Source organism: Candoia aspera, chromosome 2, assembly GCF_035149785.1.
Source record: "Candoia aspera isolate rCanAsp1 chromosome 2, rCanAsp1.hap2, whole genome shotgun sequence".
Taxonomy (NCBI): Eukaryota; Metazoa; Chordata; class Lepidosauria; order Squamata; family Boidae; genus Candoia; species Candoia aspera.
Genome location: NC_086154.1, coordinates 148,214,482 through 148,225,473, shown reverse-complemented (window position 1 = coordinate 148,225,473; position 10,992 = coordinate 148,214,482). Strand labels below are relative to the sequence as shown.

The 10,992-nt window shown below is 43.4% G+C and overlaps 1 protein-coding gene across 2 annotated transcripts; it reads left to right on the top strand.

The window, feature by feature from the left end:
* The first annotated feature begins 1,885 nt into the window (after positions 1 to 1,885).
* On the top strand, positions 1,886 to 10,816 carry APEX2 (apurinic/apyrimidinic endodeoxyribonuclease 2). 2 transcript variants are annotated; one of them, XM_063294156.1, is made up of 7 exons: positions 2,013 to 2,081; positions 2,821 to 2,976; positions 3,362 to 3,445; positions 4,621 to 4,801; positions 7,186 to 7,332; positions 8,317 to 8,386; positions 9,500 to 10,816. In XM_063294156.1, the coding sequence occupies exons 2-7, from the start codon at positions 2,895 to 2,897 to the stop codon at positions 10,484 to 10,486; spliced, it is 1,551 nt and encodes a 516-aa protein (XP_063150226.1). In that variant the 5' UTR covers positions 2,013 to 2,081; positions 2,821 to 2,894; the 3' UTR covers positions 10,487 to 10,816. The 2 variants fall into 2 exon arrangements, with proteins under 2 accessions (XP_063150225.1, XP_063150226.1); XM_063294155.1 differs by lacking the exon at positions 2,821 to 2,976 and having other exon boundaries at positions 1,886 to 2,081.
* The last annotated feature ends 176 nt before the right edge of the window (positions 10,817 to 10,992 follow it).

The following is a 10,992-nucleotide window of genomic DNA, read 5'->3' as shown; positions in this document are numbered from 1 at the left end:
CCAAGCCACGCCTCTGTTGGCTTGAATGTTGATCGAAGCTGAGGACCCTTTTGCACATACCTTTAAGCAGCTTGTGTTCTTAGCTGAAACCGGCTGGAAAGGAAGCAGGTATGAAAAACTGTGGTCTGGATTTTAATCTATTTTTCAGAATGCTGGCCAGGTGGTCTGTCCAGACCAGTGTTTTTTAACCTTGGCAACTTTACAATGGGTGGACTTCAATTCCCAGAAATCCACAGCCAGCAGAGCTGGCTAGCGAATTCTGGGAGTTAAAGTCCACCCATCTTAAAGTCACCAAGGCTGAGAAACACTGGTCCTGACAGTACTTACCACAATGGTTTCTCTTGCTTCTTTAGGTTTCTCACCCATGCTGGGAAAACAAGCACCAATTGCTTTCCTTTCTGTGGCCTTTGAGAAGCACCTGGCTTTCAGTGAATGTGAGGTGGGGGCTTGCCTATCTATTCTCCTGGCAACTGCAGTTTCCCTGCAGTTTTCTTGGCAAGATTTTGGAAGTGGCTTTCCATTGCTTTTTTCCTAGGAGCGAGAGAGAGGAACTGGCCCAAGATCACCTAAGGCTGCCTTAACCACTAGACCAAACTGGCATGCTTGTGTGCTCGCTGTCTCTCATATACATACACATACACACAGTTAAATTTAATGGGTGCACCATTGGAAGAACTGAAGGACCAGGCTGGGAACATTGTAACCTGGAGAAAATTATCTATGTGGTCGCTAAGATTAATTAAATCATCTATGTGGTTACAACTTTATGGCAGATAATCTATTTAAAAAGCAGAAAAAGAAGCCAGACAGTATAATGATAAACTTTGTACTTAAGATTCAGAAATTTTAAATGTATTTTTACTTACAAGTGTAAAAGAAAGTGAAGTGACATACTTTATTAGGCAGTGAGAGTCAGTCATTGCCGCTGCAAATCTCTTGTGCCTTCCAGGATATGAAAGCAAAAATTCAAGTGATTATAATATTGCTCCTGCACATTTAAGATTTGAAGTTGCAATGCTACCTTCAAATGTTGCAGAATACATACAATATTTGGATATTTTGTCCAGGAATGCTAATCTGAGACTCTACTAAACATATCCCAATAACATAATGGCATCTAGCTTCAGATTTTATAGCATGTAAAATTGAATTGATGCGGTGGCGCTGCGGGTTAAACCGCTGAGCTGCTGAGCTTGCCGATCGGAAGGTTGGCAGTTCGAATCCACGTGATGGGGCGAGCTCCCGTTGCTAGTCCCAGCTCCTGCCAACCTAGCAGAAAGCATGCAAATGTGAGTAGATCAGTAGGTACCGCTTCGGCAGGCAGGTAACGGTGTTCCGTGTAGTCATTCCGGCCACATGACCACGGAAGTGTCTACAGACAAACGCCGGCTCTTCGGCTTTGAGACGGAGATGAGCACCGCCCCCTAGAGTCCGACACGACTGGACTTAATGTCAAGGGAAACCTTTACCTTTACTAAAATTGATTTTATTATATTTGGACATTATGTTTGCAAACCAAATAAAGAAAAGAAACAGTGTGAAAGGAGATTAAAGTTTCTCTCATTATAGGCAGCAGACCTTAGGTTTCCAAAAGTCCATGAACACTTTAAAAATGAAAGTCAGAATTAAAAAAAAATCTGGTTGTAATTCACATTCAGGAACTATGACTGATTAGACAATAATATTACCTGTAGTAAAGTGTATTCTAAATCTTGATTCCTCTACTGTACCTCCTTATCTTTAAAAATGAGTATATTATCTGCTGGAACAAGTCGATCCAACTTTAAACCTCTTCCCTCTGCTCCTTCCACGTCTGTCCCGAATATCAATCATTCTAAATGGAACCGGAAGTGAATGCCCATTTTATTTAAAAAAGGAACTCTTGCTTGGCGGCAGGAAATGACGTTTGTTGGAGGACTTCTCTGCTGTCCCTGGAATCGAAGCGACCCGCTTAGCTGGGATGAGGCTGGTGACTTGGAATGTGAACGGGCTTCGAGCAGGAGCGGGGTCGGCGGGGTTGAGGCAGCTCCTGGATTCGTTGGAAGCAGATGTTATCTGCTTGCAGGAGACTAAGATAACCCGTGAGTCATAGCGTCCCCCCGTGCATCAATGCAAGGCAGAGCTTGACAAGTGTTAAAATGCAAAATTGGGGTTGAAGATGGCAGGGTTTCTCCGTATCTTTTAGGGTTTTTTATTTGCAGCTCTGACCACTTGCTCTCTGGTGGGATGGATGGCTGGAAACGGTCTGTGGGCTAGCAACCACCGTATCTGAAATTGAACTACCATGTGTAAGACTCCTAAGACGAGAGTAGGAGAGACTGGAATTCTCCAGACATTGTTGGTTCCAACTCCCATCAGCCCCAGACAGCATGGCCAATAGTTGGAGATGATAGAGGTTGCAGACCAACTACATCTGTAACCCAGAGGCTTTTCATCTCCAATCCCCAACCTGAGATTTGCTTGGCTAATTCAAACTTGGTGTTGCTGGATGAAAACCACAGATTTGGCAATAGAAATCAGGACTTAAATGGAAATCAGAAACAATTCCTATTGCTTACAAATATATTTGACTGCAACTATCACTGAGAGTCACTGGTTTGAGATGTGCAGCTATATATAAATTGAATACATACATACATACATACAAACTCAATCAGGGTACAATGGGAGGGGAAAGTATATTTGTAATCAAGTAGTTTCCTAATACTGTTTCGTTTCGTTTTGTTTTATTTATTTATTTGATTTCTACAGCCACCCATCTCAGCAAGTGACTCTGGGTGGTTTCTTTTTGTTTTTTCCCCTTCTTTTGTATATCAATAGCTACTCCTTTTCTTTTCCCTTTCTATGTGATCATTTGTATTTACTTTTGGAATAATAAAAATAGATTTTGAAAAATGAATTTGGCTAATTCAGCACGCTGCACCCCCCCACCCCCAATCAACTGCACACATTTGGAAAGACCCAAAGCAGAGCAAGGTGTGTACTCACCTCTTAGTATGCAATGGGTCCCTGGGATTTCAGGCAAAGAGAAATTTTGCACAGTGGTACATGAGATGCTTTTAAAATACCTCTTTTTTCCCATGTTGAGCCTTGAGCCACAAGCTGGCTGACTACATGCTGTGTTAACGTAGGATTCTTTTTTCCATGCTGGAAATATTCCTTTTTTAAAAACTGAAAGAAAAGCAGTGTGATTTTGTGTCTGTGTGTGTGGATTGTAGTTCAAGTTAGTTTTTCCCTAGCCTGATGCTTGATGGCCTTGCTGGTTGGGATTACAGAAGCTCAACCATGTTGGGAGCACTAAGCTGGGAACAGCTGCTCTAGCCTGAGCTTTTTCCTCACTAAAATTCTGCTTTGTTCTCAGGGGACCTGCTGGAGGAGCCATTAGCTATAGTGGAGGGCTATAGCTCCTACTTCAGTTTCAGTCGCGCTCGCAGTGGCTATTCAGGTAATGGTGGGCTAGCAAATCTGACAAGTCTAGCTGATCCTTGGATTACCAGCTTCTCAACTGATTCCTGTCACTGTGTCTTAAACTGTATCATTCTCTGCTTAAATAAATAATGATGACTCAAGGGCATGGCTGAAAATGTCTTGTGTTCCTTGGCCTTTCCTAAAGCCAGCTGGAACACCTGACATCTTTTTTTCCATGTAGAGCTCTAATCTGTGTTCTATGATCCTAAGCATTATTTTGCTGGCATGTGAAATTAAGGATATTGTTCAATGGTTTGCACACTCTGTTGAATCTCCTTTTTTTGGCATTGCAATGTAGACTGACCTCTTCCAATCTGTTGGCAACTGTGTCGTTCTCCAGATTTGCTGGCATAGCTTGGTTAGAAGCTTTCCTGATTTTTCTTCTGTTGCTTGACATACAGTATTTCAATGGGTATTCCGTCAATTCCTGTAGCCTTCTGACTTGGTAAGGACTGGGGTGCTGATATAACTTCATCTTTTAGTATTAGAGGTTCTTGTAAGTAGGGTATATCTTCTAAGGTATCTTGGATGTTGACATCTGTACTGTACAGTATTTTAATATATTCCTTCTTTCTTTCATCTTTTAGTTATTATCTGTTCATTGACATCCTTTGGCATGCCAGTTCAAACTTGGAACCTTCTTCTGAGTTCAGAGATCTTTTGGAAGACTTTCCTTGTTTTTCATGTCTGTTTCCATCTTCACTGTCAGTATATAAGAGGATTGCTATGTGCTTCTCTACCAGTTTTGAGGAGAGGTTGTTCATCCTAACAACTAAAGGATTGATATAATAATTAAATAATGATGGTGCCAGAATGCATCCATGCCAAACTCTTCTCTTAGCACAAATCTCCTTGGTTTAAATGTTCCTGGCTGTTGTACCTTGTCCTTGTCATATGATTTATAGATAAGCAGAAGAGGCTTCTATCTATAAAGGACTTCTGAAGTTTATGCCAAAGATTAAGCTGGGAAATTAAATCAAAGGCTGCTCTAAAATCTATGAAGACTGTATGATAGCTTCATGCATGTAGATTGCTATTCAGGATTTCTGGGGTTAGTGAAAAAGCTGGGCCTGTGATTCAGTAGGTGGCCTTTTTGCCCTTCCAGATGAAGGATGAACTTTTTAATCTGTTTTAAATCTCTTATTTTCCTAGGTGTTGCAACCTTTTGTAAGGCCAGTGCCACCCCAGAAGCAGCTGAGGAAGGTTTGTCTGGGCTGTTTACCAAGCATAGTGGAGCAGTCGGTTGCTATGGGAACACAGAGGACTTCACAGCTGACGAGCTCAAGGCCCTGGACAGTGAAGGCCGGGCTGTCATCACCCGCCACCGCATACAGTAAAGACAGGAATCAGAAAGGCGGGGAAGGGATACCTGTTGTTGATGTTGGCTTAGCAAACCACCTGGGAGCAGACAATTCATCTAACATGAAGATTAACAGAGCAGTAGTTAATGAGGCTGTGTCGTGATCCGGATTTGAAGGGGAAAAGAAGATTTGGGGCACACAGGAGTGTACTTGTTGCACCTGTTGGTGACTGCTTTAAAAAGCTAACTCTTTTCCTGGGCTCACACAGCAAGACTACGGGGGAATCCCAGAAAAAAATGTGTTTGATTTCAGGAAGTGCCAACAGGTATGCTCATGCATACTCTGAATCACCTTTTCACTTTGAATTTGGGTTGCTGCACAGCCCTTAATTGTAAACCAGGCATTTGGGAGTTAATTCTAGGCATATTGTGTTGGCCTGCACAAATCCAGACAGCCACTAGATGGTAGCAGAGAGTCAGTTGGAGGTATACAGCCTGGGTATGGTATGTCTGGTTAATCTCACAGTGTTTAATAGGGCTAACAGGTGAATGTTGCAGCCCCTTGAAATGTGAATATGAACACAGGAACTCCTGACGGCAGCCTAAACGCAACAATACATGTGCAATGGTATATGCCTCCCATTTCTCCAGTTGTGACTGAGTTAATAGTGCTGAATTCCTTTCTATGGGCATTGTAGGCACAGCCAAACAAATCTGCCTTGCAAAAGGCATAATTAACCCATGGAATAAGACTATATGTTGCTCATGATAGAAGAATTAGAGATACATTCATGGGGATTAGGGCTATTCTGGCTAATTATAGTAACTTGTCTTGCCTTCAGATTCAAAGGCAACTTGCTTTGCAGTACTTTTTGCTGGGGAACACCAATGGAATGAGGTTGCTGCAATGATGCCGCCACCACCACCACTACTAATGATAATGATATTTATTTATTTACGTCGACTTCGCTGCCACCTGACTCCAGGCTGACTCTGGGCAGCTCACAAAAAGCAATGTAAATTCAAAATAAATAGAAATACAATGAGGGAAATAAACAAAATGGCAAATCTAGACAATTACATTGGAACCTATGTGACATATGATTGACATACTGTATCTACCATTATCACAATTATTCAACTGATGGGGTCACCTAATCAAAATGACTCAAGGTTATGTATAGTGGCTTAAAACATCATAAAAGCAGTAGAGGACCAATACAGTAACTGCAAAATGTTGGGGATATCTTGCTTGAGGACCTCCCAGTTGACATTTTGAAAACAGGATTCTAGAGTAAATGTGTTGGGATTAGCAGGATGCTTGTTTTTGAGATGTGAAGCTGTATAAATGCTAAATATTATTCCTTTTGGAATGTTCTCCAGTAGCAGAAAAGGGGGTTGTAATATGGACTAAAAATGGTTGGATTCTTCATAGTAGGTGAGTTTGGCTGAGCATTATTGTTCACAAATCTGAAACATGGGATCCCTTCTGCAGCAAAAGCTCAATTCCCAGTCTTAGCAAGAGCAATGCTGTTGCTGATATCTGTGGCATGGTGTAGTTCTCAGTTCCCCAGTGTATTAATAAGGAGGAAGATGTTATTTAGATAATACATCTTCTTGCAGTGTTAGTTAAAGTACTGAGGAAGAAGCCAGCTGATTGGATTGTCTGCAAATACTTGTAATATTTATTTATTACACAATTTATATCCTGCCCACATTCACAAGACTTATCCATACTGATGCTAGGTGCAGAATCTAGGATGGTAAAGAACCCTGGAATTCTGCATAAGGTATTTTATACTAAGCAGGAAGAATAAATTCCAATAGTAAAATGCTTACTTTGATAGGTGCAGGTGCATTACAATGAGTAGGAATAATTTATTCCCCTCCGTCTTGACCATATGGCCGGCACAGAAAAATATCTTTGCTGTTGAAATAAATTCATGATGTTTGAAGGCTATAGCTGAGAATATTCTCAAAGCTTCTGTTTGCTGTCATACTTGCACTTGTCATAGAATCATAGAGTTGGAAGGGACCTTAGAGATCATCTGATCCAATCTCTACTTAGGGCAGGATCTGCTGGAGCACCTCTAACAAATGACTATCGAGACTCCGACAACTTCTAATGAAGGAGAACTTACCACTTCATGTGGCAGCCTCTTTCACATTTGCTGAAATTTGGGGAAAGGGTTTTTTTTTAATGGTCTGTAGCTTCCTGTGTCAGCCATGAAACGAGATTGCATGGAGGGCACTTGTGGCTCTCCAGATGTTGAACATCTGTTCCCATCAGTCCCAGCCAGCATTAGTTGGCGGCTAGGTAGACGAGATCATTCAGCAATTTCTGGAGGGCTGCAGATTCCCCAGTGCTGGTATGGAGATTGTCGGGGACTAAACTCCACTCTTTCTCTGTGCTGTAGCACTTCAGAACAGCAGGAGACTGTACTGACTGTCATCAACGTGTATTGTCCCCGCGCTGACCCTGAAAAGCCAGAACGTGGAGACTTCAAGCTGCGATTCTACCACCTCTTGCAAGCCCGGGCTGAAGCTCTTCTTAGAGCTGGAGGGTAGGTATCCCTTTCTGTCTCTGGTCCTGCATTGTGGCATGCTGTAATATCCGTGATTCAGCTCTTACTATTGCGCTGAGCTAGGCTAGGCAATATTCTTTCTAGTCTGCGCAGTAAGGGGAGAACGATCTTGATCTATCTTACAGGGAAATTGTAAAGTTTGCTGTGACTAGCGGTACTTAATGAATATTTGTTCCTATTATTAGTCCTATGATGTCACCTGGACTTCTTTCTTTTCTAAGCTAGCGTTCAAACTACTTTTTGTCTGAATAAATTGAGCAAAATGCCTGTTAGATGAGTATGAAATGCAAGACAAAGTCTGGTTATCCCAGATCTGTCCTGAGCTGTATGCAACTCTCTTAGTGGGATTCTTACATTACTGATTGTACAGACTGAGATTTGAGTGGTGTGAGCAAATTGCCTGTTCTACTTTTTAAGGAAATCCTGGAGCAGAAACTCTGTGTGTGTGTGTGAAGGAAGGTTGGTGGCTAGGTGGAATTAAGTCCTGGGGAAGTTTGCTTGGAGTGTTTAGTTAAGTTCTCGAGAAACATGTCAAAGCTCTTTCAGATTTATTTGTTTACTTGGTGTGGCCAGAAATGTTTTTAGTCCCTTTTTATGTAATAGGGTGGGAGAGGGAAGGTTATGGCATGCTTTTTAAATGAAAAGCTCCACGTTTAGTGTTTCCATCTTCAGCAATAGAAATGCTGGGTGGAAAGTGGTAGGAAAGAACTGTATTTGAAGCCCAGGAAAACCATTGCTAATCTGACACTTTGTGACACAGGCCAAAGATGTCACATGGTTTAAGGGGATGTTCAGTGTTTCCTTCAAAGTAACCTATCCTGTACTTGGAACTGAACTTTTCCTTGCTGATCCTACTTAATGCTGCAGCTGCCTGCTTCTAAGGCATCAGCTGTACCAGCAGTCCCTATAACAGAGCTGCAGTTTTTGATCTCGGAGACATGTACATTTCCTCTCTTCCTCTAGCCATGTGGTCATCCTGGGAGACATCAATACTGCACACAGGCCCATCGATCACTGTGACACAGGAGATTTGGTGAGTGAGATGCCAGTTCCCAGGCAGCAGAGTCTCTGTATAGGTCAGGAAAGTTGTGCTATGTTGGGGGATGGGACAGGGCACATTTTGAGAAAGAACTGTGGAAGTTCAGTTTCACAGCTCATAGAGGTCCATGAAATTAGGAAGGTGTTCAGGTGACGGTAAGCAATTAGTTAATCGCTTCTAGTCTCTCCCCCTCAAAAGACAATAAAGTCAGATGGAAAACACAAGAAGAACCAGGAATCTCTAAATGAAGAACAATTTCATCTATGAAATTGTTTCTCGTGTTAGAAGATTGATATACCCATGCCCCAAGTCTGCCTGAGTCATCAGAAGACCTGATTTGAAATAGAAAACAGAAAGCTCTCTGTACAGATCTTTTTGGATCTTTCTTTCCTTGCTCCCTCCCAAAGCTAATTTCCCCTGAGAATCATCTTTAGTCAGGCAAAGAGCTTTTTCTCTCTCCCACTCCTCATTCCATACTTGTGTCTGTGTCTCTCTCACCAGCTTTCCCTACTTTATGAACTTCCCGGCACACAGGTACACTCACCCACCCACAAAATAGCAGGATTCCTGGCTGACAGGTATATCGATCTCTTGGGAGCTTGATATTCTAGTGCAGTGTTTCTCAACCTTGGCAACTTTAAGATGCGTGGACTTTGACTCCCAGAATTCTGGGAGTCAAAGTCCACGCATCTTAAAGTTGCCAAGGTTGAGAAACACTGTTCTAGTGTAAAAAGAAAAGGACCAGATGTTTGTTATCTTCTGCACCCCAAGCCAACATGGCCAGAGAGACTCGGTGCCCAGCAGCTGGACTGGGGGTGTTGTTGTTCTGCACCACTGTTTCTGGGCCAATTACACCTGAGCAGATTGCTGTCCCTGCCCACGACATCCCCAGGCTCATCCCTAAGGCACCCTAGAGCAGCATGGCTATCTGGGGAATTCTGGGAGTTGAAGTCTACATATCCTACCCATTTTGAAGTCCGGGTACCAAAATATTGCACCAGTTTGATGATACATGGAAAGCACTTTAATTTCATAAAAGGTCGTACAAATGTTAAGTAGACTGATGATCTAGTAATGTATCCCTAATGCTTCCATTCTGACCTGCAGGAATCCTTTCAGGAGCATCCTGGGCGCCGCTGGCTGGATGGTTTCCTGTGGGAGCCTGGCAGAGATTCTGAGAACGGGAATCTCTTTGTTGATACTTTCCGCTTTCTGAACCCGAGTCAGGATGAAGCCTACACTTGCTGGTGTAATGTAACAGGATCCCGGCATCTTAACTATGGTACCCGCATTGACTACATCCTGGCTGACCGTGCCCTGGCATTGTTGGAACTGACCGATGCACTGATCATGCCAGAAGTGTTGGGCTCTGACCACTGTCCTGTCCAGGCTGTGCTGAAAAGTATCTGCTTGGCTGCCCCACGGTGTCCCCCACTCTGCACCCGTTTCCTGCCCGAGTTTGCTGGCACCCAACAGAAGCTCAGCCGCTTTCTGGTAAAAGTGGAACAGACTAATCTGCCTGAGAAGGGGCAGAAACGGAGCAAAGCTGAGAGAAGTGCCTTGGGGGGCTTGAAGAAAAGGCGGACTGACCTAGCACAAAAAGGGCAAGGGGATTTGCGTAGCTTCTTCAGAGCTGTGAACTTGGATGCTGAGCCTATTGATGGTGGAAGGTGCCAGTCAGTTTTGAATATGGTCCAGAGGGCAGCAGAGGATTCTGGGAAAGAGCATCCTGTGGAGAGCGCTGAAAGGATGGTTGACAAATGCAAGGTGGAGGAAGCCTCAGGGGTAACCCAGGCGCCTGTTGGGAGTCCAAAGAAGGAACCGGAACCTTCTAAGGGTGTGACCAGTAAGGAAACTATGAATTGGGAGAAAGACACACTTCCCTCCACGCAAAATCAGTCTGCTTTGTGGAAGTCACTGCTACCAGGCCCTGCACACCCACCTCACTGCAAGGCCCATAGGGAGCCCTGTGTTTTGCGGACAGTGAAGAAACAAGGGCCAAATTGTGGACGACGCTTCTTCGTTTGTGCCCGGCCCCTGGGGAAACCCTCCGATCCCCGGGCACGGTGTGACTACTTCCTGTGGGCCAGCTAGGGCACTCCCTGAGCAGAGAAAGGGGATGTTGAGTCTGATTTGTGTTTTGGGTGCTGTGTACCCCCATTTGAACTGCCCACGCAGGCCACTCTGACTTGGGATGAGTAATTCCAAGTTGCTGCTTGAGGTCAAGGATGCAGATTTTTCTGCTCAACTTGTCTCCTTTATATTGCAGGAACTTCTGAGAGGACTCTTGCAACCTCAGTCCTCTTTTCATTGTGCCCCATTAAAAAATAAAATCTTTGTCATTGCTGGGAAATGACTATCCTTTTGAGAAAGCAAGTTTTTAAAAACATTTGATAAAATAAAGATCTTTGGTAAACAAACAAACACCCTTCTGTGTTTTCTCTGTAAACTGGGAAGATCTTTTATTCTCTGAAAAAAGAATAGGTGAGGCTAGGAAGTCTCATCAGCTATAGTTGTAGAAGTTGGCAGGCTTGTTCTGGTGCTTCTAAACCCCTGTTCTGCTGCTGTTGCCCAGAGAATTTCAACTAGAGGGGCCAACG